General features: G+C 36.2%; 1 protein-coding gene across 5 annotated transcripts in view; it reads right to left on the reverse strand.

Annotated features, from left to right (window-relative positions):
* Nucleotides 1–6,578: 6,578 nt before the first annotated feature.
* Nucleotides 6,579–25,583, reverse strand: part of RPS6KA5 (ribosomal protein S6 kinase A5) — a 69,999-nt gene continuing 50,994 nt past the window's right edge. For all 5 annotated transcript variants that reach the window (XM_064658964.1, XM_064658965.1, XM_064658967.1 and 2 more), the window contains 10 exons: nt 23,685–23,835; nt 22,374–22,535; nt 21,019–21,144; nt 20,156–20,289; nt 16,973–17,066; nt 15,573–15,743; nt 11,953–12,144; nt 11,220–11,379; nt 10,055–10,218; nt 6,579–9,083 (listed from right to left, as the gene is read on the reverse strand). In XM_064658964.1, the coding sequence (XP_064515034.1) occupies nt 8,844–9,083; nt 10,055–10,218; nt 11,220–11,379; nt 11,953–12,144; nt 15,573–15,743; nt 16,973–17,066; nt 20,156–20,289; nt 21,019–21,144; nt 22,374–22,535; nt 23,685–23,835 (1,594 nt within the window). In that variant the 3' untranslated portion in view covers nt 6,579–8,843. The remainder of the gene's footprint in view (nt 9,084–10,054; nt 10,219–11,219; nt 11,380–11,952; nt 12,145–15,572; nt 15,744–16,972; nt 17,067–20,155; nt 20,290–21,018; nt 21,145–22,373; nt 22,536–23,684; nt 23,836–25,583) is intronic.

A 25,583-nucleotide genomic window follows, 5' to 3' on the forward strand; every position in this document is an offset into this window, starting at 1 on the left:
GGAAGCAAAATGGGAAGAAAAATTATATACTTTTCTGTTTCTCACATTTACTGTGCCAGCATAAAACTTTTCAGTCTTGTTCAAAGATCTAAGGATTTCAGATAAATGTTTTGGCTACTTATAAGTTCGGGGAATTTAATTAGGCCTCTACTTCTCAACACAGAAAGTAAGCCAGGTACCATTTTTAAATATTTCTTAAGGGTAAAAATAAGCTACCTATTACATGTTAGGAAATTAGAAAACCAGATCATAGTAAATATGTACCTTTGTAAATCTGAATAGTCTCTTTATCTAGCAAAGCAATTGTGGCAGCTCTACTCTCTGTAGAACAACTGTTTGATTTCATTACATTATTGTCTAAAATCATACTTAGAGCAGTTTCTGTCTACGCAGAAATCACATAATTCTGTTTCAAACTACATTTCTGTGACCACTTAAAAGAAGATGAAGTGTTTATCACATTGAATTTACTGAGTGCAGTTACATCTCTTCCTCAGTTCCGAAGTTCAACCCCTTTAAATAAATTCAATTGTTACACAGAATGAAAATTTTGAATTTTCACTTTTTCTTCTTTTCTTCCCTCAATGTTCCTTGCTGCTCATTAGTAATAAAAATATTTGTATTTATTAATAAACACCAGTATTTTCCCCATTGCTATTTAAATGCATCTGGGACAAACAGATTAGTTAAATCCGAAGCATGTACAGTGTCATACTGCATTCAAACATGTTGCTTGTTGCTGTCAATGTGAGCAGTTAAACTACTCGCCAGCTCCACTGCCAGACCACCAGAGGGAGTCGAAAACTACATATAACTTCTGAAAGTTTCTAAAACTGTAGGTAGCTTAAAACATCAATAGAAAATACTGTATGTTGTGAGTACTATGGCAAATGGGTAAGAAAGTTGCTGAGGGTAATGAAAAAATTCCAGCAATATCATCAGTTCATTACTATCCAGAGGCAAGAAAAACGTTGGTGACAGAGACAAAGAAGTGTTCGGCAACTACTTTAGTTCTGCGTTTGAAAAGAATGAAAATCATACATTTAAAATAGATTTTTCGATGAAGTAATAACTGGAGAGAAGTCTTTAAAAAAAATCAACAGATCCAGAATTAGCACTTAAAACGTCCTAAACAAAGGGTGGCCCCCTTCAGTCTCATCGCATGCCTTGGAACAGGCCATGGAACACCAGGGCCTTCCTGAGGACACCGGCCTCATGCCCGTGTGCCAAAGGAAGGTGGAGGAGGACAGTGGTAAAATACAGTGTGCCCAGTATATTTAGATCCAAGTCTGAAGGTGGTATTTGAGTTTGTACCTTTTAGGTTGCACTCATATCTTCTGCCCCCCCGTCCCTCCCCCAAATATTTTTTTAAAATTTTTAAAACTGTTCTTTTATACTTCTAACACTATTCATTATGTTTATCAAATATGTCATCTGGAGAGTAAGATACCTATTCATTGACCAGTGTAACCTTAACCTTATCCCTAATGACCATGTACCTTAAGCCAGGTTATTTCCATACTTCTGATAAAGGGAAGGGTTTATTGCATAGCTTTCCTTCATATTTTTATTTTCTCTCTACATTGGTCATTTGACTCTACAGTTCTTTTTGGGCAGAAATATTCATGCATTGCATTTCAGGACAAGCAGAAAGACTACAGAAATCAAAGAGACGGGAGGGTAAACATAAACAGAATGCTCAGGAAAAGAACTGAAGTAAGTATACAACAAGGAGAGTAAAATTAAATAATAGTAATTCAAAACAAACACACACCACCACCACCCCAAAAAGCCCAAACAAAACCTGCATAACCTACTTAATCCAAATGGATGCTAGAAGAATGTAGGATTCTTTAGGCATACTGATCGCATTACACCACAGGACTAACATATAGGCATATTCACATGTTTTCCTCCAAAACCAAGCTCCTGACAGTGCTGGAGATCAGTAATTGCTCAAATACTATCAGTCTGTATGAGAGGCGTTGAAATTTCAGACACTTCTCCCTGCCGTTACCTGCTAAGTTTTACATAACGCAACAGCCAATAAAATCTCTGGTTATTACCTATAAAACTGCCTTCACCCAAGTATCAATCTGCCTAGCATTCAGATATTCAGTTAATTTTTTTTACATTCTTCTGTGAGAAAAGTTCCCAGCACAGCTTCGAGGGTCGGAAGAACAGCGGACACGCAGACCATTAGCTACCATGGGGAATATCCACACTGCTGCTCTGCACTGTGCACAGCTCTGGCAAGAACCTCTGCTAAGGGAATCCAAGGCTGACTTGTTAATAATGACATGATATACTTCTCCAGATTGTTTTGCATGAACTTCGAAGCCACCACAGTGGTTAACCACACAATTTAGGGCAACAACAAAAAAAAAAACTCTATTTCTGAACACCGTGGCCTGGAGAAGAAATCAAGCTGCTGAAGATGAAAACCTTCATTACAGTTATCATTCCAACACAGCTAAAGCATCTGATTCGCTGAACGCTGATCACACCCTGGTGGTTAGCAAGACTTGTAAGTGAGGAGAAACTACCTCCAAGACAGAAGCCCAGCAAAAGATTTTCATAAACCTGTGGCTCTGATAGGACTGGCCAACAACAGGCTGAGCTTATCATCCTTAACAGCTCCAGAGACAGGAGCATTCAACTGACATCTGGTTCCACAAATCTTACACAAGTCTTGAGCAGTCTTCTAGAACTTTCAGCTTTAGAAGCTTTCTTGTATTTCCTCCACCACTGCATTCACAAAAGGATCCTGTCTTCTAGTGCTTCTCCAGTCCAATTCAGAATCACAGAATGTTAAGGGTTGGAAGGGACCTTAATGATCATCTAGTCCCAACCTGCCTTGCCATGGGCTGGGACACCTCTCACTAGACCATGCCTTGAACACTGCCAGGCTTGGGGCATCCATAACCTCCCTGGGCAACCCGTTTCAGTGCCTCACCACCTTCAGAGTAAAGAATTTCTTCCTAATATCTAACTTAAATTTCATCTCTTTCAGTTTGAACCCCTTACTCCCTGTCCTATCAATACAGTTCCTGAAAAAGAGTCTCTCTCTGGCTTCCCCTAGGCACCCTTCAGATACTGGAAGGTTGCTATGTGTATCCACCTAACCTTTTCCTTTCCATGCTGAACATCCCCAACTGTCTCAGCCTGTCTTCATAGGGGAGGTGCTCCAGGGCTCTTATCAACTTCACAGCTCTCCTCTAGACTTGCTCCAAAAGAACCCTGTCCTCATTCATTTTCTGAACATTAGGCAAAATAAAGCATTGCAATTACTTCTCTTGGTTTTTGGTAAACTTCTGCCACAAGGTTTTGCACTGTGTTGATGTGGCAAAGAATTTCAGAGATGTGCGTATTTGTCAGAAACCAAATTTCACTGTGATTTGTTGATAGCTGGAATACATTGAGTTAAGGAAATCAATGGCCATGTTGCCACCTTCACATGTTAAAATGACACAGTTTCCAAGAAAAAAAGTTGTCAGGGTAATCTCTGGGGTTTTTATTCTAAAAGACTTTAAATTAAATGCGGAGGCCATTGCTTCTTTAAAAGCAATGGTGTGCAACCAGAATGTCCTGTAAATTACAGCAAGGCAAAGCACTCAGCATTCCCTTCTTTGCATTTCTTTCCCTCTCTTCACTCCCTGCCCACACTGACACAAGTAATAGCACACCCTGTTCCACTTACTGCAAATTAACACAGCCTGCTCCTTTATAACCAGCTGTCATAATCTGTCACCAATTCATTTTTGCCTTCACAACTGCAAAGGTAAAGGTAGAAATTAGAGATGATCTATACTACTGGGACTTTAGCAAAAGTTTTTATCTGACAAGAAATAATTTTGCAGGTTTCTTCCCCTGTTGTGAAAGAGGTCACTAAAGATATCTGTAAGCATCAAAATTTCCTGCAGGAGCATCTTAATAAGACTGTCAAGGTTGAAAGCCAATGCCAAGTTTTTACTAATTTCTGCCATCCAGATGTAGATTAAAATTAAAGGCCTGTTCTCACTTCGGTATTGAAGTAGATCTCAAGTTTTCCTTTTAATCTGACAGCTTTAACACTGAACTAAGTGACCTGCCATGGCTGCACACCAATGGAACTGGCACAGCAATACATATTAAGTAGAATAGTATTAACACTTGAACTTAGAAGCAGCAGGGATATAGCACCTTGAGCTCTAATTTCTACAATTCCTCTACAATAAACACATCACCAGATACAGTGGGATCCTGTTCCCTCAAGCAGGCATAGCTTCCATAGAGTAACTATTATGTTACTCTGAGTTATTTATTTAAAAGATGAAAACTCATTAAGGAGACACCTGAGAAAAGCTTTGAGGCATTTGCTGCTTTTGTAAAATAATTTAGTTTCTCTTCTCTACTGTACATTGATTTTAAAGGAAAAAAAGCAAGTGTACTGTTACTAACGAGTCAGCTACTACAGACAACGACACTATTACCAAGTCACCTCTGGCAGTATGAGTTAGAGACAAATCTTGGGCACTGTTCCTTCTTTGCACCATTGTCTTTAAATACAACTTCCCTCCTCTCTTATCACTTTCATAAACTCCAAAGACTCTATACTGGAAACTTTTTCAGCATAGCTGAATGTGTCACACAAAATCATACCCATAATTTATGTGAAATGTACTTGATTAGGTGTAGATGTAACACCAAATATCAGTAATATGTATTTATATTTTGAACTGGTTACCTTTCCAAGTAGACTTCTTTTGGTTATTCACAAGGCCCAATCCTAAATCCTTAGATTTTCTCCTACCTATGAAAATAAACCTTTGGTCATATTAATTCTAAGGCAACAAGATATTTCCAAAAAAAACCCCAAGGAAAATCAGATGAACATAAATGAGATCCCAATTTTAAGACTTGATGCTGGATTTGTCAACAAATATCTTTGTATTATTAAGAAAATGGCAACAAATTTGCTATCGGTTTGCAGTTTCATCTGATTGTTTTTTTTAGCAGTTCCTGAGCAATTAAAGAATAGTTCTGTTTTTCTTTCCAGACTTCTGCATACATTTTTTGAATACAAGGAGATTGGTTGCCAATATTTAAAAGCAATTTTATGTGTGCATATTATGAATTGCTTTCTACTACTGAATAAAGTATTAGTCAGACCAGCCCATAACATCTCTTCTACCTAAATACTTATAACTGTTTCCCAGGCAGTTGCAGATTCCATTTCTATCACAGAGAACATGAAGGCTGTCAAAATATATGGGTTTTCTTCAAATTTACAAATGCCTCCTGCATTTCCCCATTTTGCAGCTTCTGGGCACCACAAACAAGACTGCTCCAGCTGGCCCATGGAACTGAAAGCATTGCTTCATTTACTAGTGCAGACCACAGGAATCAGTCTAAGTTTTCTTTTCTACAGAGGTGTTCTGAACATTCAGAATCTATTGAATGAGTGATATATAAAAATGCAGGATGGCAGGCGAGAGCTAGTCAACAGCTCTGCATTTCTTATATTTTTATAGAATCCAGTGCCCTGTGGGTCAAAGAGCAAACTGAGAAGTGCAGACAAAGACCGAAGCAGAATCTCTTTACAGCAGAAATAGATGTTATTTTTTGTTCTTTCAATCCAGAATATTCCATCAACTATCTCAACTGAAGGAAGGCAATGTCATGTTTTGCAATGTAAAAAACTGGATGCTCAGAAAGACTGTCATTTATGGGGCAAAGAATGAAGACCACCAACTTAGTAAAAATACCTGGATTGATACTTGAGAAATAACAAAAGAATTCAGTATGATGACCTAATGTTATAAAGATATACACATGTGTGTGGACACACACACATACTCAGTGACTGCAGAGTTAGAAAATGTGTTTATGCTGGACAACTGGCAATAAAGCTTGCAATTCAGTGTCAGTGATTATTACACGCACATGGAGATAGCCAGAGGAGAAATTTACCCCTGAGAAATCTTTCCAGAAGCCTCTCACCTCTGATTTCCCATAACATTCTTCCTCTTCTGTGGTAGCCCCACTGTCTGGCTTTCCAACTCTGTGTGAGTCCAGAACTCATTTTTAAATACAAGTTCTCTCAAACAAAGCATATTACTTTAAATTGAGACTTAGACATGCAATACAGCATGTGTGTACATGCATGCACATAATACATGCTTATATTAAAAATATAAGTAGCTTGTGCAACACTTCATTACAACCAATAAACATGTATCATCATTTTATGAATATTTTCTGCCAGGCATTATTCTGTTCTGAGATGACAGAGAATCACAGCTGTGCAGGGATCATTATCTTGTTCAGATAAGTAGCCATGGAAAAGGGCTGAGCCAGTCTGAAGGCTCAATGCATTCTGATGCAATACTGGACTTCTGTGTCACAATATTACAAATCCACTTGGTATCCAAAAGTTTCTTATATTTAAATGAAATAAAACCAAGATAGCTTTTTGTCGTCCTCACTCTGAAGAAAACAAATTGCAAGAACTCCTCCAAGTGCAAACTTCACAAGCAACTTGTTCGCCAACCTCTCGATTCACTTGTGCTGTTTGCATGACAAGCATTAATGGTGGGTTGTTCATTGTATTTACAGCAAGTTTATTGGGGAGAGGGGAAGTATTCTTTTACAAATGAGCCATGTTCACTATTGAGATTATTTCCAAAGAGAGCATTCAGAAAGCAAACCTGAATATATTACATTGACAATTATTTTTCAATACTTTAACATCGGCCATTTAAAACTGGTTGTGTTATTAGCACATATACTGATCTTTAAATATACTACTTCTACATAAACAGTGCAAATCTCAATATTCACATCAACCTGAAATTAATGCTGCAATTACTGTTGACATTCACATCAAGAAAGTAGTAAACTATTTCACATGAGCAATTCCAAAACCTCAGAATGCCATTATTAATATTAAAGAAACACAGAACAAACATGTTGGGCTTCAAAGCCTTGTTTTGATACACACAATCCCTGTAAACATGGATGTATTGTATTTGTCAATACTGATATCTGATACAATTCTATAAATAAAACCACTGATATAAACAATTCCTATAACCTTATTTTTTTGCATAGGGTTTGGATTAAGGTTACTTTAAGATAGAGCCAGCTGTTAACAAAATCCTCTACTCAATTAGTCTTCCATCACAGAAATTTAGGCATATGACAAGGAGCCCCTCTGACTTCAGTGGAGACTTACACATGTAAGCATTTGCAAAACTGAAGTCATCTTTAGCACTTAAGTTACCTCTAGTCATTGAGAATACAAGCTATAAAAGAGCTCTCCATAAATTTATAAAATATACTGATTTAAAAGTTTATGCTGATGTTTCTGTAAGTCACATTTATGATTCCAAACAGTTATGTACATACTATACTATCACAGTAGGAAATACTTCACTGTAGTACACCACAGTGAACAAGTTGTGAAGCACAGTGTTCAATATAATTTCCCTTTAGTATTCCCAGTGCATAAGTTGTTAACATCTACACTACACAAGGTGCCCAGGTCTAGTATTTGTTATATACAATGTAAAAGCAAGATAGAAGTAGCTTTGCATTTTAAAAGTAAGGAATGAAAACAGTAGGTAATATACAGGGATCCACTCCTGCAAAGTACAGAATTCTCCTTCACAATGACCATAACCACCAAGTATGGTGGATTTCAGGTCACTCAACCCAGTAAAACAGTGCTCAGCACCCTTGTAGGAAGAGAGATCTGAGTGCACTTTATTCTAAAACATCTCCTTTAGATGTTATAAAGTGCAAAAAATAAACATATATTCTAATATTTTACAGTTACTATTAAACTGCCATATTTGCACAATGCAAAATTCAAATAACTTGGTATACATTTTGTATGGCCCCTATAATAACAGATGCTGAGAAACTGGTGCTTTTGCATCTTTAAAAAAATCTTAGTATTTTAAAGTTATTGTGTAAATATAAAAAGAAAATATAAATTATAATTAATTCTTGAAATAGGTATTTTAACATGTGACCATTTTCCAAAGCATTGAATATGAAATTTAATTTTCTTTTATAGCATTATGTTTTAGAATCTGTAAAACCTTTCAGAAGCTAATAACTTCAAAAAAATTTGTATCACAGTACTAGACATCTCATATTAGACATCTCTTACCCTAGATTTATTTAAAAAATAAATTAATTTTAAAAAAAATCTAAGACTTGTATTCTCAGTTGTTTAGAATAAGATATGTGGAGTTACTTTTTAAAACAAAATACAAATTCCATAACGCTCCATTTTGATCTTAAAATTCAAAGAAATGGGACAGAATGTAACCACAAATTTAAAAGGTCTTAAAGTACTATACTCCTTTGGTGCATTGTACCAATGATTCTTTACATGCACGAAGAATCAAATTCCATAACATTCTTCACAGAGCTGGGTAAAAGCAGAAGATTCAAAAGTTCTATATATGTTACAGAGCTTTCCTTTCTTTGAACAGTGGGAAAAAAACTGGGAGGAAGATTCTGACACTGAGAAACAGTCTTCTTCCAAGCTGTACCACGAGCAGCATAGCTCCTTACCTTGAGCTTGACTGCACACTAGTAATTTAGCCCTAAGAGAATAGAATGTTGTTTGTATAATAGTATTATACCATATCCAGTGATACCAAACTTAATGCTAAAAAGAAATGTATTGAAATACAAAGCTAAAAAGGTATGACTGAAATACATTTCTAAAGCAACAGGCATTCCTGTAGCAGCCTGTAAGCCACAGGGAGGAAGTGTGGGAGAAGAAAACGTAGGTACTACCAAGTTTATAACCACTTTAATCTTCAAGAGAGAATATTCTCCACTTTTCAGTCAGAGAACTGGAAGATGGTTTCCGGGTTATTGCTGTCTGCAGGGTTTGTGGGCTGCAATGTCTTTGTAGGTGTAGTTTTACCATGAGAATGAGAGGAAGAAGAATGTGAACTTTCACTGGAGCTGCTACGTGTCTCTGTGCTTGTACTTGTTTTTTTCATTTTCCTTCTTTTTGCAAGAGGTGCCTTGTCAACATTCTGGAGACAAAATCCTTCCCTTTTGTACTTGTTAAAGGCCTGTTTAAAAATAAAAGGTAACTCTAAGCTTTTCAAGAGGTTTAAGACATTTTATGCCTTGTCACTTATTATGAATGTTCTATGGCAAGTCACAAGATAAACCACAGTTTCTTCACAGAGTGCTACTAGTTCCTATTGTAGCTGTAATAATAACTTTAGTAGCTTTTACGGGTATGAAAGAGCCAATACATCACATTATTAATTGGCATCTTCCCCTCCTTGTTCTTTTTAATTTAGAAGTATTTTTATTAAGCCTTAACCTATTTAAGACTACATTTTCAGAAACAATACTGTTAAATTACAGTTTTTCTTTCAGCCCAAATTATGTTGCATTATCAGGACCTCTCCAAGTAACAATTATTTTCTTTTTGTCTCCTTCCTTCTAAGTGTCCACAAACATTTCTGCATAAATCTGCTCAATGTTGGCTTATTCTCTGTAGAAGGCATCATGAGAATCAAGAATATGTTTGTATAATACAGCTGCAGTTCAAATGGTTTTAGTAAACATAAAATAGTAGATAAGCAAGTCCACTAAAAAGCATCTATGATATAAAAAACATGAACTACACAGGTTCCAGAAATTTTACTTCAAATTTTTAACCTTAAGAACAAAAAGTCAAACAGTTTCTTAAGTTAAATATAAAGTTTTTCTCTTTTTTTCATAAAAGTTTGAAGACCTTTTAATAGATTCCTCTAAGAAACAAAGTATTTTTAATAGCTCTTTCATGAACAGCTGTCCCTCAGTCCTCAAGTGCTCATGAATATAAATATCTTCGAGAAATTTAATTTTGCTTCATCATTTATATTTTCATGTACTCCAGAGATGTTACACATTAAGGAAAAAAAATCCAGGTATAAGCAAACACTGAATTTTAAGGACAGATATGTCTTGTTATTAAGAGAAAACACACATGAATCCAGATTACACATTACAAAATATAGCATATGACATAAAATTTCTTAGAACTTACATGAAAAGTGGCTTTGACATATGTGTGCACTGCAGCTCCTGAAGAGCCTAAGTTATCAGGTGTCATCAGAGGGTTGGATGACAGCTGGCTGCCGTCCTGAAGCCATTCATTGTATCTCAGGCTGGACATTTTAATTCTTTTGTTTGGATCCACTGTTAGAAGTCCTAATAGAAACATATTATACTCTTTTGAACTGTGATCTATTTATCTTCATTTAATAGAGAAAGCAAATATTTATTACGAAAATCTCATACATTGAGTTGATAAGTAACTAAGGTCAATATTTTCCTGGGTATGTCAATATTTATCCTAGATAAGGCTGGCACAATGTTAGACTATCATCCGCTCCAGAGGAATCACTAAACACAAGAAATTGATATTTAACTGTTTGATAAGTCTCATCTCTTTTCACATCAACTCAGAACTATCAAATGATTTCTTCACTTAAAACCTGTCTGGGATGAAGTTCAAGGGAGTAAGCCTCAGATTCCCTGAACACTCCACTTAAGTCTGAATCTGGAAATCCCTACATTTTTGGCAGAAAAATTCCTTACAAGCCTACTTCTACAGAAATTCAGAACTCCATCTAAGTAGAATTAGGATTGGTGTCTAGCTCATGCTGAAAACATAATTAGATGCTCAAAAGCTTAAGGGAAACCAAAAGCATGGCAAATGTGAATGAAGCAGTTCAGAAATACAGTAAGTACTCTTGGCACATAGATTAAAAAATAGGCAAAGGGAAAAATATAGTAATAAATTTCTGCAAAAGCTTAGCTTTTAAGACAATTATCTCATAAGCTGTTTTGGTTTTTTAGAAAAGCAAAAATAACATAAAAGAAAAACTCTGCTTTTGTTTTAAAATGTTTTAAAACAGTGAGTTCACTTTTTCTGAAGCTCTTCAGTTCCTTCTAACCCCACCAACCTTCCTATCAGCATCTCGCCACATTAGAAAGCTCTATGTGTACAAGCAATTTGTAATGCAGTCTGATGTGTCCACCTCAACCCATAGTTTGTATTAGGGGTCAGTACACAGCTCAAGCTGTGGATACTGCTCTGACAGGTTGACAGTCTGCTGCTGATTCCAGCATCCAAATATTGTATGGTTCTCTAATTTTACATTTTGAGACAGAAATATAAGGTACATGAAACACTTGTGAATACGTACCTCGAATTAGCTCTTTAGCCTCTTCAGAAACATTTTTCCAAGCTTCTCCTTCAAAGGAAAATTCTCCCTTTTTAATTTTCTTCATAATTTCCAATGCACTGGTACATGTTAAACTTCTGTCTTGAGACTGAAATGGTACCTGTCCTGATAGCATTGTGTACTGTCATGATAACAAAAGCAGCATTAACAAACACAGTATATTTATGGACAACTCTATTACTAAATATGGAGTGCTGTTGTTTGCATCACCAGAGCTATGCAATAAAATCTGGACTGGCAAAACTTCGAGGCTATAGAAAACTTTAAGTTTGCAAGACTTTCTCTGGAGTCGTTGTTAGAAAAAACACTTGAATGTTTCCAGAAGCTATGAACAACACATATTTTTACCTCACTTATATCTACTGTAATTAATTTTCTGTAAATCAGGATGCAGGTCGATTCCTTCCCTGAACTGAAACTGTAAAAAGATTATATGGATGCCTGTAAAATCTCCTAACAAGAATACCTCTTTTTGAGAACCTAACTGCATCAAGTAACTTTTCCATTCCATTAATTTGCTACTTAGGAAAAAAAATCTCCACCCCTGGAAAACATCTGTCTTTGGAACCTATTATTTTTGCAGTAATATTTTCACCAGACTTGAATTCAGCATGTACCCAGTTTATGTCTGAAATCATGTCAAATCCTTTGCATTTTAATAAAAAGTAGATACTTAAAAACCTCAATAACTTACCAAAATGACTCCCAAACTCCACAGATCACAAGACTCGTCATAACCATTGTGATTCAAGAGCTCTGGGGCAGCATAATGAAGAGTAAAACAAGGAGTCTTCAGAGGCTGATTATCAGGTGGTTTCAAACGAGCAAAGCCAAAATCAATTATTTTTATTTCTGAATTATCAGTTTCATCTGTAAATAGTAAATTCTGAAAAGCAAAGACAAAATCAATGCCAGCACTGGGTAGAAAATTGATTATAATTATTTTCCTACATTTATTACTACAGAAAGCTTGACATTATCTACAGGAAAGGGGAACTGGGAGACACTGGGGGAAAAAACCAGAAAAGTAGAAATAATGGTACTCTGGGTTGTAAGAAAATGTGATGTGTTTATCTGCATCCTGCATACCTGCAAGTCAGGGCAGTTCTGTCAGAGATTATTAATGAAAATCAATATGTAGCAGAGAACAGTGGGGAAAAGAATTCAGGGAACACTGACAAGAAAAAAAAGCGAAGACATCAAAATGTCTGGAGATGGAGAATTGCCTTCTTCCTCAAACAAAAGCAAATTTTCTTAAGCTTCCCCATTATTCTGGCATGTTGTGAATGATAGCTTTCTTGTGTGGGGGACTCCTGTTGCATGTCTTGTTTTGTGACTGAATAGTCTTTGGTCCTCAAGCGGTAACACACTGAAGCCACATTGCCATGAGGACAATAATGCAAAAGAGCAAAGTGAAAGTGAAGGATGGTGGTAACAAGGTGCCCCTTGGGATAAAGTGGTGGTATAAAGGGCCCCAACAGCTCAGCAATTGTACCGAGAGGTGCCTTTGGCATGGATGGCAAAGTCAACACGAGTTGTGGAAGTGACGTGGGATCAACGGCACTGAAAGCCACACAACAGTCCAACCTCAAACCTCCTCCTTACACCAAGGTAAAGGGACACTGGTATAGCAGTCCCTCAGAATTCCAGCTTTACTGACTGCAATGTGGCACCCTGGACTTGAAGACAGACAGGTTGTTATCTGTTCGGAAGATTTAAGACAATCTGCTTCTTTTTTTCCCCCTGAGTATTTATATTTGTCAAGAAAGATACAAGAAAGAAGCTAAGTCTTAGAAGAACTGTCCGAGGCCAAGACAAATTAAAAACTAATTCTACTCCTCCCATCAACTTCTTGAGAGAAGAGCATAATTTTGCTATTGCCTTTACTGTTTAATCTATGAATGCTAGAAAAAGTCTTAGTATTATAAATCCTATAGCCCTATCTATTTTCGTAATACAAGAGGTGAATGACTTACACAAAGTAATTTAATTTCGAACTCATTAACAAGGGTTAAAAAATGATTGCTAGACTGCCAGCAGATCAATAAGGAGAACCAGAGAGCATTCATTATGGATAAAAGAAAATAGCTTCTACAGAACATTTTAGTATTTTTCCATTCTGTACTGCTGTCATAGCTTAATGCACATTCAGAAAAGTCAGTTTTTAATTTTAAAATGTGCAAAATGGATCTGAAGGAAGCCTAGTTTCAGCAAAAATATTAATACAAGGATGAGTGATTAATATAATTGTCTTTTTTCTATGGTGCTGTTATACAGTCAACACGTAAACGAAGAATGAGTAACATTGGGTTAAAAAGACCTTCTTAAGATAAAAATTAAATTGGCTATGCACAGAGAGAAAGGTACAGTCCAAGTGTCTTAAGTTGGGTTCAGATTTCACTGTTGATTGGGTAAATAAAGTATGTTTCACAACCTCCCTGCTGCCGTATTTACAGCTATATTCCACATATAGTTTAAGGATATATAAACACTATCTCTGTCTTGTTAGGTTTTGTTCTAATACCTCTAGAACTCACTTTACATATTAATGGTCACTTCACAGAAACAGTTCTCAAATCCTCTACTGAGAGGCTTAAAATGGTCATATATGCTACACAAATTCTTTATTCCTATGAATTCTCTACTTTCTATCCAGTACTTTTCCTCTGTTTTGCAGAACCATATATATAATCAAATTACTACTGCTAAACAGAAGACTTTCCCAGTTCATGCAATTAAAAAAGTCTCATCCTTAGACATTTAACCAGTCATATTTTTAAAAATAGATTTATCAGTAGCACATTAGATGTCAAAGTTGAACATCAAACAAAACTGACTGGAATTCTTAGAAAAGCAGCAGAAATTCCTGTATAGCTTTTTACAGAAAGGTGCACTAACTACATCTATATTGGGAAGCCTGCCTATCTCCTACTAAGTTCATGTTGGAAACTAAAATAGTAACTTTCAAAACAACAAGCAGGAAGGAGGCAGCAGGTTAAGTCCAATTTTGTGGAGGCCATGGATTCTGCAAGCTGTTTGCTAACCCTTCATTACTTGGACTTCCTGGACTTCTGTTCTTGAACGTAATGTAGAACTGAAGACTGCCTAATTTACCATGCAACTGAAGCTCTGCTTTATTCTGTCTTTATATTCAAGATGGTAGTAAGACTAAAATGATGAGAATAGAAGAGACAAAGGGTTTTTGGGTTTTGACTTTTTAATAATTACTCGTTTCAAAAGCTACTTTCTTTCCCTGATGATGTGACTCTCAAAAAAAGTTTCTCTGATGACTTTTTCAACTCACATATTAGAATTTCACAATACCTCCTCTTTGTTTAACTGTTTACTTAAAACAGGAGCTTCTTTCAAACTCTCATATTTTGGATTGATTTTCAAAAATAGTTTAAATATCAACACCTAGCAGACTTCTTTATCTGTTGAATTAGAATTACTACAAAATACTAAGTCATATAGCAGAAGGTACATTACAAAATTATAACATCAGTAGGTATGGTGGATTATTTTTTAACTTCAGCTACAAAAGGAGTAGCTATTTCCTATACAATATAACATCCTTACTGGATGAACTAACATCAATTTACACTATTCTCAGGCTTGAGAAAACTAACACATATCCAAGGCCATTGCTGGCAAAAAAACCCAAGAAAAAATTGGGTCCAGGAAGCAGAACAAAAGCAGTGGTCAACATCACCATAGTAAACAGAATTGTCTGGAAGGCAAGATGTTGCTGCACAATAAAAATATCAGAACAAGTAATTATTGAAAAACAGATATTAAAAAATGTTTCTTTTGGGAAACTACTGAACTCACTGAACTCAAATCACACATCTTTATTAGCTGACTGTATAAGTTTGTGGTTCATTTTGTGCTTAACTGGAACAGAAGACAGTACAAGGGTGTCACAGTTATATCCAAAAGAAGCCCTGCTGAGGGAATTAAGGTCAAACCAAGGGTGAAAATGTACAGGGAAAGTATCCAAGCAACATAGCTCTCTGCTTATAAACTGTTTCATACAATAAATACACACTAGTAAAAATTGTCCCCAAATAGGTAAAGAATGTTTTTGAACAAGTTAAGAGTAAAGATTGCTTACAGAACTAAACATGTTTCCTAACAGTTTCTTTTACCTATGAACAAAAAATATCTACAGAATTTACCAAGTAAAAGCGGTAACATTTTATTAAAAATACAGAAGTAGAAAACTCTGTAATAAAAGCTGGAGAAACAGAGACACATCACATTCCAGATATTCAATAATTTATTGTCTTAACATATATATGCAAGTCACTATACCTCAGGTTTCAGATCTCTGTGGACTACTCCTACATCGTGCATGTGGCTCACTGCTGAAACAAGTCTGCGCATAATGTGACTGGCTTCAGTCTCACTGAAATGTTTCTTTTTCTGAATACGCTCAAGCAATTCTCCTCCCTTCAGCAATTCCATTACTAGAAATGTGTGAAGCTGAAACAATAAAGAAAAATACAGCATGTTAGAAATTTAACATTACAAACCAACGTTCATTCAAGATGTAGGTGCTAATCTGACAGGTTCTCCACATTTGAAGAAATAACATTACTGCTTGTAGCAATTTGGAAGGCCAAAAACAAGAACCAACTTGCATCTCAGATGCACTTTCCCCATCAATCTCATTTAGATTGAAGAATGATAATGTCTTCGCCATGTCCACCCATATTTATTTAAAAAAACACAATACCATTAGCTACATTTGTAGAGAGACGAAATGTCTTTACTTAGGCTAACAAATAAAGCTGGAAAAAGCTAGACTTCTGCCCTTCAGCCTGTTCTGATGCAGGGATACATATCTATTAATATGCATAAGGAGCTAACCACTTAATTAAATCCTTCAAAAGCACCCTGAAACTTCACTAGGAAATCCTCTCAGCTCATTTTAGAAGTGCTCCACGTGACCTCTCTGCTGGTCCTTGTATAAACTGCATGAGGAGGACAGACTGGGATAGGTGGAGAGGCAAGAGACCTCTCGTTCCATTACAGAATCATAGACTAGAATCACAAAGCAGTTTATGTTAGAAGAGAGATCTACAGGACATCTGGTCCAAAACCCCAGCTCAGACCAGGGCCAACTTCCAATTCAGATCAAATTATGGTTTATTACATGCTGTGGAGTCTGCATCACATAAAGGAAAAAGACAATCATGGTACGTAAATAAACTGATCTTAATATATTTTCAAATAGAGGCTCTACTGTCACATTTGGTAATTTGGCAAGCTATTTAGTTATCTCCATTGAGTTACTAATATGTAAAAAAAAAAATGCTAGCTGTATAATCTTCCTATGCATGATTTCCAAACCAATTCACCAATACTGTTTTAAAATTTATGACAACCCTAGGGGAAAAGTGATTAGACACCTCAGTATCATAGATGTGAAACTGTGCAATGAATATACTGCATGATGATTCACAAAGACAGCCAAGGCCAGAACCACAAACACAATCCAAGACTAATTTTTACACACACTTTTGATTTGCTAGAGTAACTGCAAGTTTGCTTGAATGTAGAACTTCTGTTTCATCTTCTGTACTGACTAGACAAAAGCCCTAGGAAAAACGTTGCCTTCACAGTTACAGTTATGCTTAACTCCTAAAAGTTCTTGGGAAAACACATGGCAATGTGTTTGGTAGGTGCTGATTACAGTTTCTTCAAAATACCTGGTCATGAAAAACTTCATGTAACTTCACTACATTCGGATGTCCTTCGCAGAGTTTCAGGGCTGTTATTTCTCTCTGGGTGTTGGCTTCCATTCTAGAAAAATTGAGCAGTCATTTTGTACCCATTTTATTAAGCAAATTGCATGTTCAAAGCGTTAGACCTATTTTTTAATTGCTTTAGTACAATTAAAGGTATATTCAAAGTAAGCTGAGAAAACTTGCCACATAACTCTGCAATTTAGATTATTAAAAAACCACAGCGAAATCAAACAATGTTTTTAATGGAATTGCAACTTGCTACAGCAAAAGCTGATGTGATGTTATAGAATATTTTCTATCTAAAACTAACCTTTCCCTTAGTCCAGGGAAATCTGACTTCACTTATGTTGCTACAAAGTTAGTTAGTTCACTTTTATCTTGGCCAAATCATTTTCCATTCTTAAAGGAGACAAGTATTTCCAAAGTGGTATGGAAACTACGAGCTCTACTAGGAAAAAAGAGTAACATCATCTATATATGAATTGTGTTATACAAATGAACCCCTAAACAGGTCATTGCAAAAATCTGAAATGGAAGAGATAAGAGACTATCTCCAGAGCAAAACTCATGGCATAAATTCTCTTTCAAGTACTGAAATCTATAGCCAAAAAAAATGAACATGGTGATCATTATAAAAACTATGTGAATGGTGACAGATCAGAACACTTTTTCCCACTAGTTAGATATGTTGATTTATTTTTGGTAAATAATGCCTGAAAATTTTTGCCAAAACTCTCTCCAAGAAAGTCTAACCCTGTGCTGACTTAAGAGAATGGTCTTATGGATAACACAGAATCTCTCTCACTACACATGTTCTTAGCTTTTGGTTGCCTTTTTTCCCCCCTAATTAGGATGAGAACTACAATGAGAATTCTGTGCAAGAGAATTCCGTTTTTCTGCAGGCTTCATATAATCAACAAATAAACTAAGCTGTTTCACCTGCTGCTGAAGTTGTTTAAATTGAAAGTGGCTTCAGGTCCTTAAGAAATTAAAAAACCTGACTCACACAGTCTTTCCCCCTAAACTATCAGAAGGAAGTGAACCTTGAAAACAGATGAAAAAGGTTCAGTATCATGAACATAAACCTTCAAAATTTGTACATGGACTTTTCTGAGTATTTCCCCTCCATAAATAGTTACCATCTCATGAAAAACAAATGGGAAGTTCTAAAACAATAACTCAAGCAAGTTTACAGGAGCCCACTGTTTGAGTGGTCTTCAGACACAGATAAATCTCAAATTGCTGGCTGGAAGCAGGTCCAGCACTATTAACAAAACAAAGCAACACCACAGAGGAACTCTTCATCTGAGCTTTCACCTCAAGTATCATGAAAGGGTTTCCCTAGGTGTAAGATTCCCTTTTTGGGCACATTTGGTTGGTAGGAGTGAAAGATTGACTTTGAGGCAAAGAAGATGCTAGAAACTCATTACACTTTTCCTTTTAGCAAGATTTACTGGTGTGATCCTCAGAGCAATATTATTTACAGTTTCTTATTCAAGCTGTTTTTTGTCCAACTATTGAGAGTGTGAGTTTACTGCTACCCCTAAATACTGCACAAACATGCTCTGACTCTGCTCACAGCCTACATTCCTAAGAAAAAAAAATACCTCTGTGTATAGACCACTTCTTACCTTCATTTAGCCTGATCTACCAAGATGAAGGAGAAAGAGCAAAAGAACCCATGAGTAATATCATCTAGGGACATAATTCCTCAAAGTTTAGTTCTAGGGGAAAAGTCAATACCACTGTGCCCACTGTTATCCCAAGACAAAATATCGATTACATTAAGAGATGCGAGTTACTAACCTACAGCTCCGCAGGTACCACAGAAAAAAATTTTGAGTGTAGACACAAGGCAGAGATTTTCATATTAAAATGTCCAATGTAGGTGTCTACTGCACACTACTGTTCAAGGTCTCATTATAATGGCTGAAATTCTAGTTAACCAATCTTACAGGGTGAACTAAATCACCATAACATACATACCTAGAGTAGGATTCAGTGGCCTAAGCATAGGAGAGCCTGGGAGATGACATCAGCCATGAAGACATCTACAAAAAGGTAGTAGTCACAAGACTGATGGAAACTGGAGAACAGAGAAGACACCAACAGATGCTAAAATGGCACTACGTAGATGTCTATGTTTAAGTTACTGAATCCCACTTCTAGTGCCAGGTCATTCAAGTTTCTCTGTAGACTCCACTAACAGTTTTAGGCGGGCCTCTATTAAATCAGCAGACTTCAGAAAAGTGACTCAGACACCTACACTTAGGTTTCTTATTCTTGAACTTATCCTATTCAAACAGCATATGATGAAACACTTAAGTCTGGTGGACAGCTTCTTCTAGGGTCTGGAAAAACAGAGGTACAGCCAAATGTCTTGGAGAAGAGATCACCGTGAACTATCATTCCGATAGCAGAACATTTATACTTTCCCCTTCCTGCCAGCATTCCACAACACACTAGGGACATATTTACTAATGAACACTGCAAAATGAAGGCAAAATTCCATCTGCTTCTCAAAGAATCCTTCATCTTTATTTTTCTCTAGGCAGAAACTGAGGTATCCATTCTGGAAGAAGACCAGTTGATACCCGTGTACAAAGCAAGTCAGCTGCCTTCATTTGGATGTTCTCTTCAGAACACCCAGGAAACAAAATGCAACTTACAACTCCAAAGTCTAGTTCCATTTTATACACACACACACACAATTAGATAGATCTGAGGCAACCCACACTACAGATCCCTCTTAAAAGCAGTATCCTAGGCAATCCAATGGGCTGCTTAGGAGAGGGAGCTAGTGTAAGCCTACGTTCAGATCACTTAAGTCTAAAGACAGAAAAACCTTATACCTTACTTTGTTAGGAGCACAATTAGGGGAAGGGTAGAATACAACTAGGAACCAGAAAGGTACTTTTTAGGTTTCTTCCTGTGTCCTCCCCAACAAGAATAACATTTTGTTTCAAAAGACTCTCAGAATTTTTTTAAAGGTCATAAGGATACAGTAAGTTTCTGTAGATTCATAGAACAGAAAATAATTTTCAAGTTATTTTTCTACTTCCAAAAATGTAGTGAACATTATTCTAATCCATGGGTGACAGTAAGCAAAGAAAATATTTTTATTGTCTTATAGAATATTTATACCTTTTGCTAATTATTTTTACTGCATACTCTTGGCTAGTTTTCTTGTGTAAGCACTTTCGACAAATGGAAAAACTTCCTTCTCCCAATGGTTTCTCTTTCAGATCCAGTTCATAATGATGATAAAATGGAGAGTCCTGTTAGGAAACTGTCTGTATTTAGTTTTGCAGAATACTTGTAGTATACACAGTCAAAGACAAAGAGTAAAATTTCGTGAGAATTTTTCATCTATATTTAAAATTGTAAAAGAGCTCTCTTTTTAATAAAATATATAATCTTAACTTCTATTTAATAAAATGCATAAACATTATTCTAACAATCAAAGAGTAAGGCTCATGTTACATTAAACAAACATAATCACTAAATAAATCATTACTACTACAATAGCTGAAGATACAAAATATTCAGACAAACAGGATCAAAGATGGCCATACATACATTTATCCACAAAACTATGCACTCGTTTGAAGACATCACGATAGCATGTGTTCTTAAAAGGCTTCACACAACCATACACTCTTTTGGGTAAACATATCATAGAAGGAATTCTGATATAATTAACAGTTTCAAAAATATCTACAATGGTTGGCTGAATAAGAGCTATCAGGAATCATACTATTATTAATTCTATACTTCATTCTTCTGGGAAACTAGACAATCATCTCATTTTTCAGATTAAATGTCAACCACTTAATAGCATCACATGCAAGTTAGATGCTTGGATCATCGGAGGAGCCATTACAGAGAACTGATAAACGAACGATGACTGTTTTGTAGTCTGTAGCCTAGCTTGTGATTGCTGCTTGGGAATTCATACATAGTTCCAAGGTACACCTAATTAATTTAGTTCTTGATATTATTATTACCTTCATCATAGCACTTCTGGCAATAGTTGTAGTTCCAGGTCGTTCATCCCCCATATAAAACTGGAGAGGATCTACTGTAGCTGCATTGCGTTTAAACAAAATAGAAGGTGCAACGAAAGAATATCCCTATGAAATTAAAACATCAGAAAAGGGCATGGCTTGATATTGCTGCACATTAACTATCATAATACATATGAAACATTAGAAATTTCAGAAGAATTTTTCAAAGAAATCAGAATTTTCATACCATAGTACAGAAACTATAACTGGCTCATTGATGGTTAGATATTACTCTGTTCAACATGAACAGCTATGTTCCTGGAATCAGTTATATGCTTCTCCATAGTTAAAGATAAAACAATAATACTACAAGAACTCTCATAATTAATGCTAATCTGATTCAGCTTCAATTGTTTTACAATAATGATAAAGGCTCATACTTCAAATTAGCCAGCTTCCCAGGACACCTTAAAGTTAAGGCATGAAATAGTTTTTATGTTGTGATGTAAGCATCAAACCATTTCAAATGGCTAAACAATGTGAGCTTCATATTAATGATGTGCCTAGTTTGAGTATAACAAGAACAGCTGTGACTACTACCATAGAGTGGTGACATGCATAAATTGCTTACTACAGTCACTACAAATCTAACAACTTCCAATATATGATGCTACATTCCTGTACACTAAGAATTAAGCTGCTCAAACACAGACAATAAAAAGCAACAAAGCACAAGGAGGGGGAGAAGAGAAAGCAATCCAAACTGTTCTTCACCTCTGCAGCTCTGGTACCAAGTTGACTGCACATGAGCTGTTTCTACCTACCTATTTTACATCTAGACTGTACAATCTAAGAAGGGATCATTCTTTAACAGCACGGAGGAGATGATAAGGAAAGCTTTGTTACTCATCTGTATATAGCAGTCTAGTAATTAGAGCACTCCTACAAAACGTGGAAGACCTACTTTCAACTCTGCAGGTAGCTCCCACTTTCCAAAGGAATACTTCAACTAGTGGAAATGGGTGAACTACATGACTGTTGTTCAAGCTGGTAGCCCAGGCTGATGGAGTCAAGATGACAAGATTCATAAGGTATGAAGAATCAATAAAGAACAGACAGACTTTAGTCCAGCATGCTGGACATTCAGCTGGGAATGGAGAAACAAGGAATTTTATATTTGCAATAGGACTGTTCCCACCTTTCTCATTTTGCAATTGTTGAACAAAAAGCTCTGGGAACTGAGACTGGATATTACACAGTTAATTTCAAGAACTTAAAAGGTAGGAGAAAAAAAAGCTAGCTATATGGAATTGTTCAATAATTTTTTTTTAAATTAATGTGAGTTCTTAAAATACCTGAAATATTCTTTCTGAAGTCTGAGGGGTTGCTGCAGGAGAGTATGTTGGATCCATTTCTGTAAACTCTTCTGCAAAATTACTGACATCCAATTCATCTCTGATTACTGGTTTAAAAGGAGCTGGTATTTTTTTGGCAGCTAAATCATCCCAATTCATATTCTAAACAAAAAACAGGAAAATAAGTTTGAATCAAATGAAAATTTAACAAAAAGAGATATTGGAAAGACAGACTTGTCCAGAAACACAATCCTAACTCCATTTGCTATTTTCCACAGGCAGATGAAAAGCATTCAAATTATGCCCTACTAATTTGCTTAGGTAGAGCCAAGAAGTATCATACTTATTTGTATGTAGACAGAATTCAATTATAAAGAAAATCAATATAATTAAATTTAACAGTGGAGATGAGCCAAACAATTAGTGTGATGGTCCTTGAATTTCTTCCTCTCTTTCAAAATAAACAACATTTATATTTTTGTAGGCCACAGTGCATGCATTCAGTATCTTCAACTTTTCACTGCCAATTTCTGTGCTTAATTACTAATGTCAGCTTTCAGAACCCTGAGAGCATAAGCCTCTGAATTCTTCCTTAAATGCATGGCTAGAAAGAGGAAGCTTTGGTATAGCAGTTACGAGAAAATTGCTCTGATACTGTAAAGGAGTGGAACTGAAATTAAGTCAGGATTAGAAAGTGTTGTATGAGGACAAAATGTATCTTCCAAAGCAAACAGTGAATAAGGGAAGTTTAACTCTGTGTAACTTTCCTTAACTTCAGCAACACCATAAAAATATACTTAGTTTTTTCAAAGAAAGCACATAATTTAAACCACAATGGATGGAACAGTACAGATGCTGTATGCAAATCCAATCTTTGAAAGCAAATATTAATACAGTGAAAGCTGAACAGAATTAAAATTTACTAAACAAGACTAAAGATTTAATTAGGCCAAGGAAAATAGAAGAGTTTAGTGAATTTTATCAATATTCAGATTTTACAAATAATGGTAGTGGTAAACTTCCTTAAAAAAAAAAAAAAAGAGACAACGCAACACATAATTTCAGTGCTTTGCTGCAAGTAACTTAGACACAGAGAGAACATATTAAATATCTATCATGCCCTTCTAATACACACAAAATCCATATACATAAACACATGGATATTCTTTCTAACTTCAATATAATTATTCATGCAATTAACATGTCTCTAAGTTATTCTGTTAACAAAACAGCAGAATTTCCTTAGAGTTGGGTTTCACAGTCACTAATACAGAGTAAGTGCTATCTGGTGAGTTCTGTTGTTTGCTTTACCTGGAAAAAGGGATGCTGCTTGATTTCATCAGCATCAGTGGGACCACAACCTAGCCTCTTCTTGGGGTCTTTCATCAGAAGCCGCTGAATTATATCCTTAGATAGAGCGCTCATTTCTTGTGGATAAGGAGGCTCACTTTTTAATATTCTCCTGTAAAACAAACAAAATAACAATTTGGTAATTACTTAATATCTTAAGTGTTAAATCAAAGAGTTACCATACTAATGGTAGCATTTAAAAGTTCACTTAAACTTGTATTTTACGCAAAGGCAGGAGGATCGCAAATGTGAAACAAACCATTTTTTAAATAAAAAAAGGTTCAAGGAATTGTGGACATGAAACGCAACATCTGTAGAAGATAAACTGTGTAACTCAATCCACAAAAGAAAAACCTTCCTCATTTCACAGACTGGGCTTACTATTACTATTTAAAAGAAATCTCATAACTACAACAGATAGTTTAACAAAGAATTCAACCTGATGCCTAACAGCAGTCAAAACAAAAATAATTCCAATATTAAAAATTATTAGAAAATAAAGAAAAAACCCCTCACATTTGGGCCATTGGAAGCTTGCCTGCACCCTCTATCTTGCACACGGTGCTCATGTCCTAGTCTCAAAAGGAGGCACTATAACTGGAAAAGTTTTAGAGAACAGTAATAAGACTAGTCAGAAATATAGTATGTGTTTTATAGGAAGTTTTATAAAAGGTTAGGACTACCCAGCTTAGTGAAAAGATGACTCAAGGGGCCTGGGACAAGGACCTCACTGTCTTTTTCAATATAAGAACTAGAAGCCATCAAATAATGCTAGTTCGAAGGTTCAAAATCTTGGAAGCCTAAGCAGAATCACATTTCAGCACCTCTTTTATATGGGTATTTCTCACAGTTTTATATAAAGACGAAGGCAAGTTTTCTTTCAGTTACTCCAAGTGGAAATACTGAAGCTAAGGACTCTAAAGGAAAATTGAGAATGCACACACAGATAACACATCCAAAGATACATCAAAAGGGTTAAAACAAAGACACACAAAACCCTTTATCATACAGAATCAGAGAGGAGTGGTTAGAAGGGACCTCTGGAGGTCATCTGGTCAAACCCCCCATGCTCCAACAGAGTCATCTAGAGCCAGTAGTTCACAGCCATGTCCAGAAACCTTTTGAGTATCTCCAAGGAGAGAGACTTCACCACCTCCCTTGGGCAGCCTGTGTCAGTGCTCAGTCATACTCACAGTAAAAAGGTGTTCCTGATGCTCAGAGGGAACCTCCTGTGTTTCAATTTGTGACCTCTACCTCGGGTCCTGTCACTGAGCACCACTGAAAGCAGCCGGGATCCCTCTTCTCTGCACGCTCCCTTCAGGCATTTATGTACAGTTATGAGATCTCCCTAGCCCTCTCCAGGTGGAAGAGTCCCAGCTTTCTCAGCATTCCCTCCTATGCTTCAGTACCTTCAATCTTCTCAGTGGCCCTTTGCTGGACTCTTTTCAATATGTCCATCACTCCTGTGTACTGGGGAGACCAGAAACCCAGGTGTGGCCCCACCAGTGCTGAGAGGAAGGATCATGTCCCTCAACCTCATGATACTCTGTCTAATGCATCCCAGGATACCATTTGCTGCCTTTGCCACAAGGGCACATTGCTGGCTCATGGTCAGCTTGGTGTTGATATAGCTCTATGTATACTCTCACTGTGGTGATTTCAGGAAGCACAATACAGAGAGGGACGTAGAGCACCTCCACTAAACACAGACTGAAAGATATTTGAAGCTATGAGAGACATAGCTTTTTACAGAGCTGAAGTTGATCACTGCAGGACATTTCTAACTTTTGTTTAAAGTTACTACATGACATATCCTTAGAGTCAGTTATCCCATGGGAAAATTTTTGTCTTGAAACATGT

Source organism: Pseudopipra pipra, chromosome 6 (assembly GCF_036250125.1).
Source record: "Pseudopipra pipra isolate bDixPip1 chromosome 6, bDixPip1.hap1, whole genome shotgun sequence".
Classification (NCBI taxonomy): domain Eukaryota; kingdom Metazoa; phylum Chordata; class Aves; order Passeriformes; family Pipridae; genus Pseudopipra; species Pseudopipra pipra.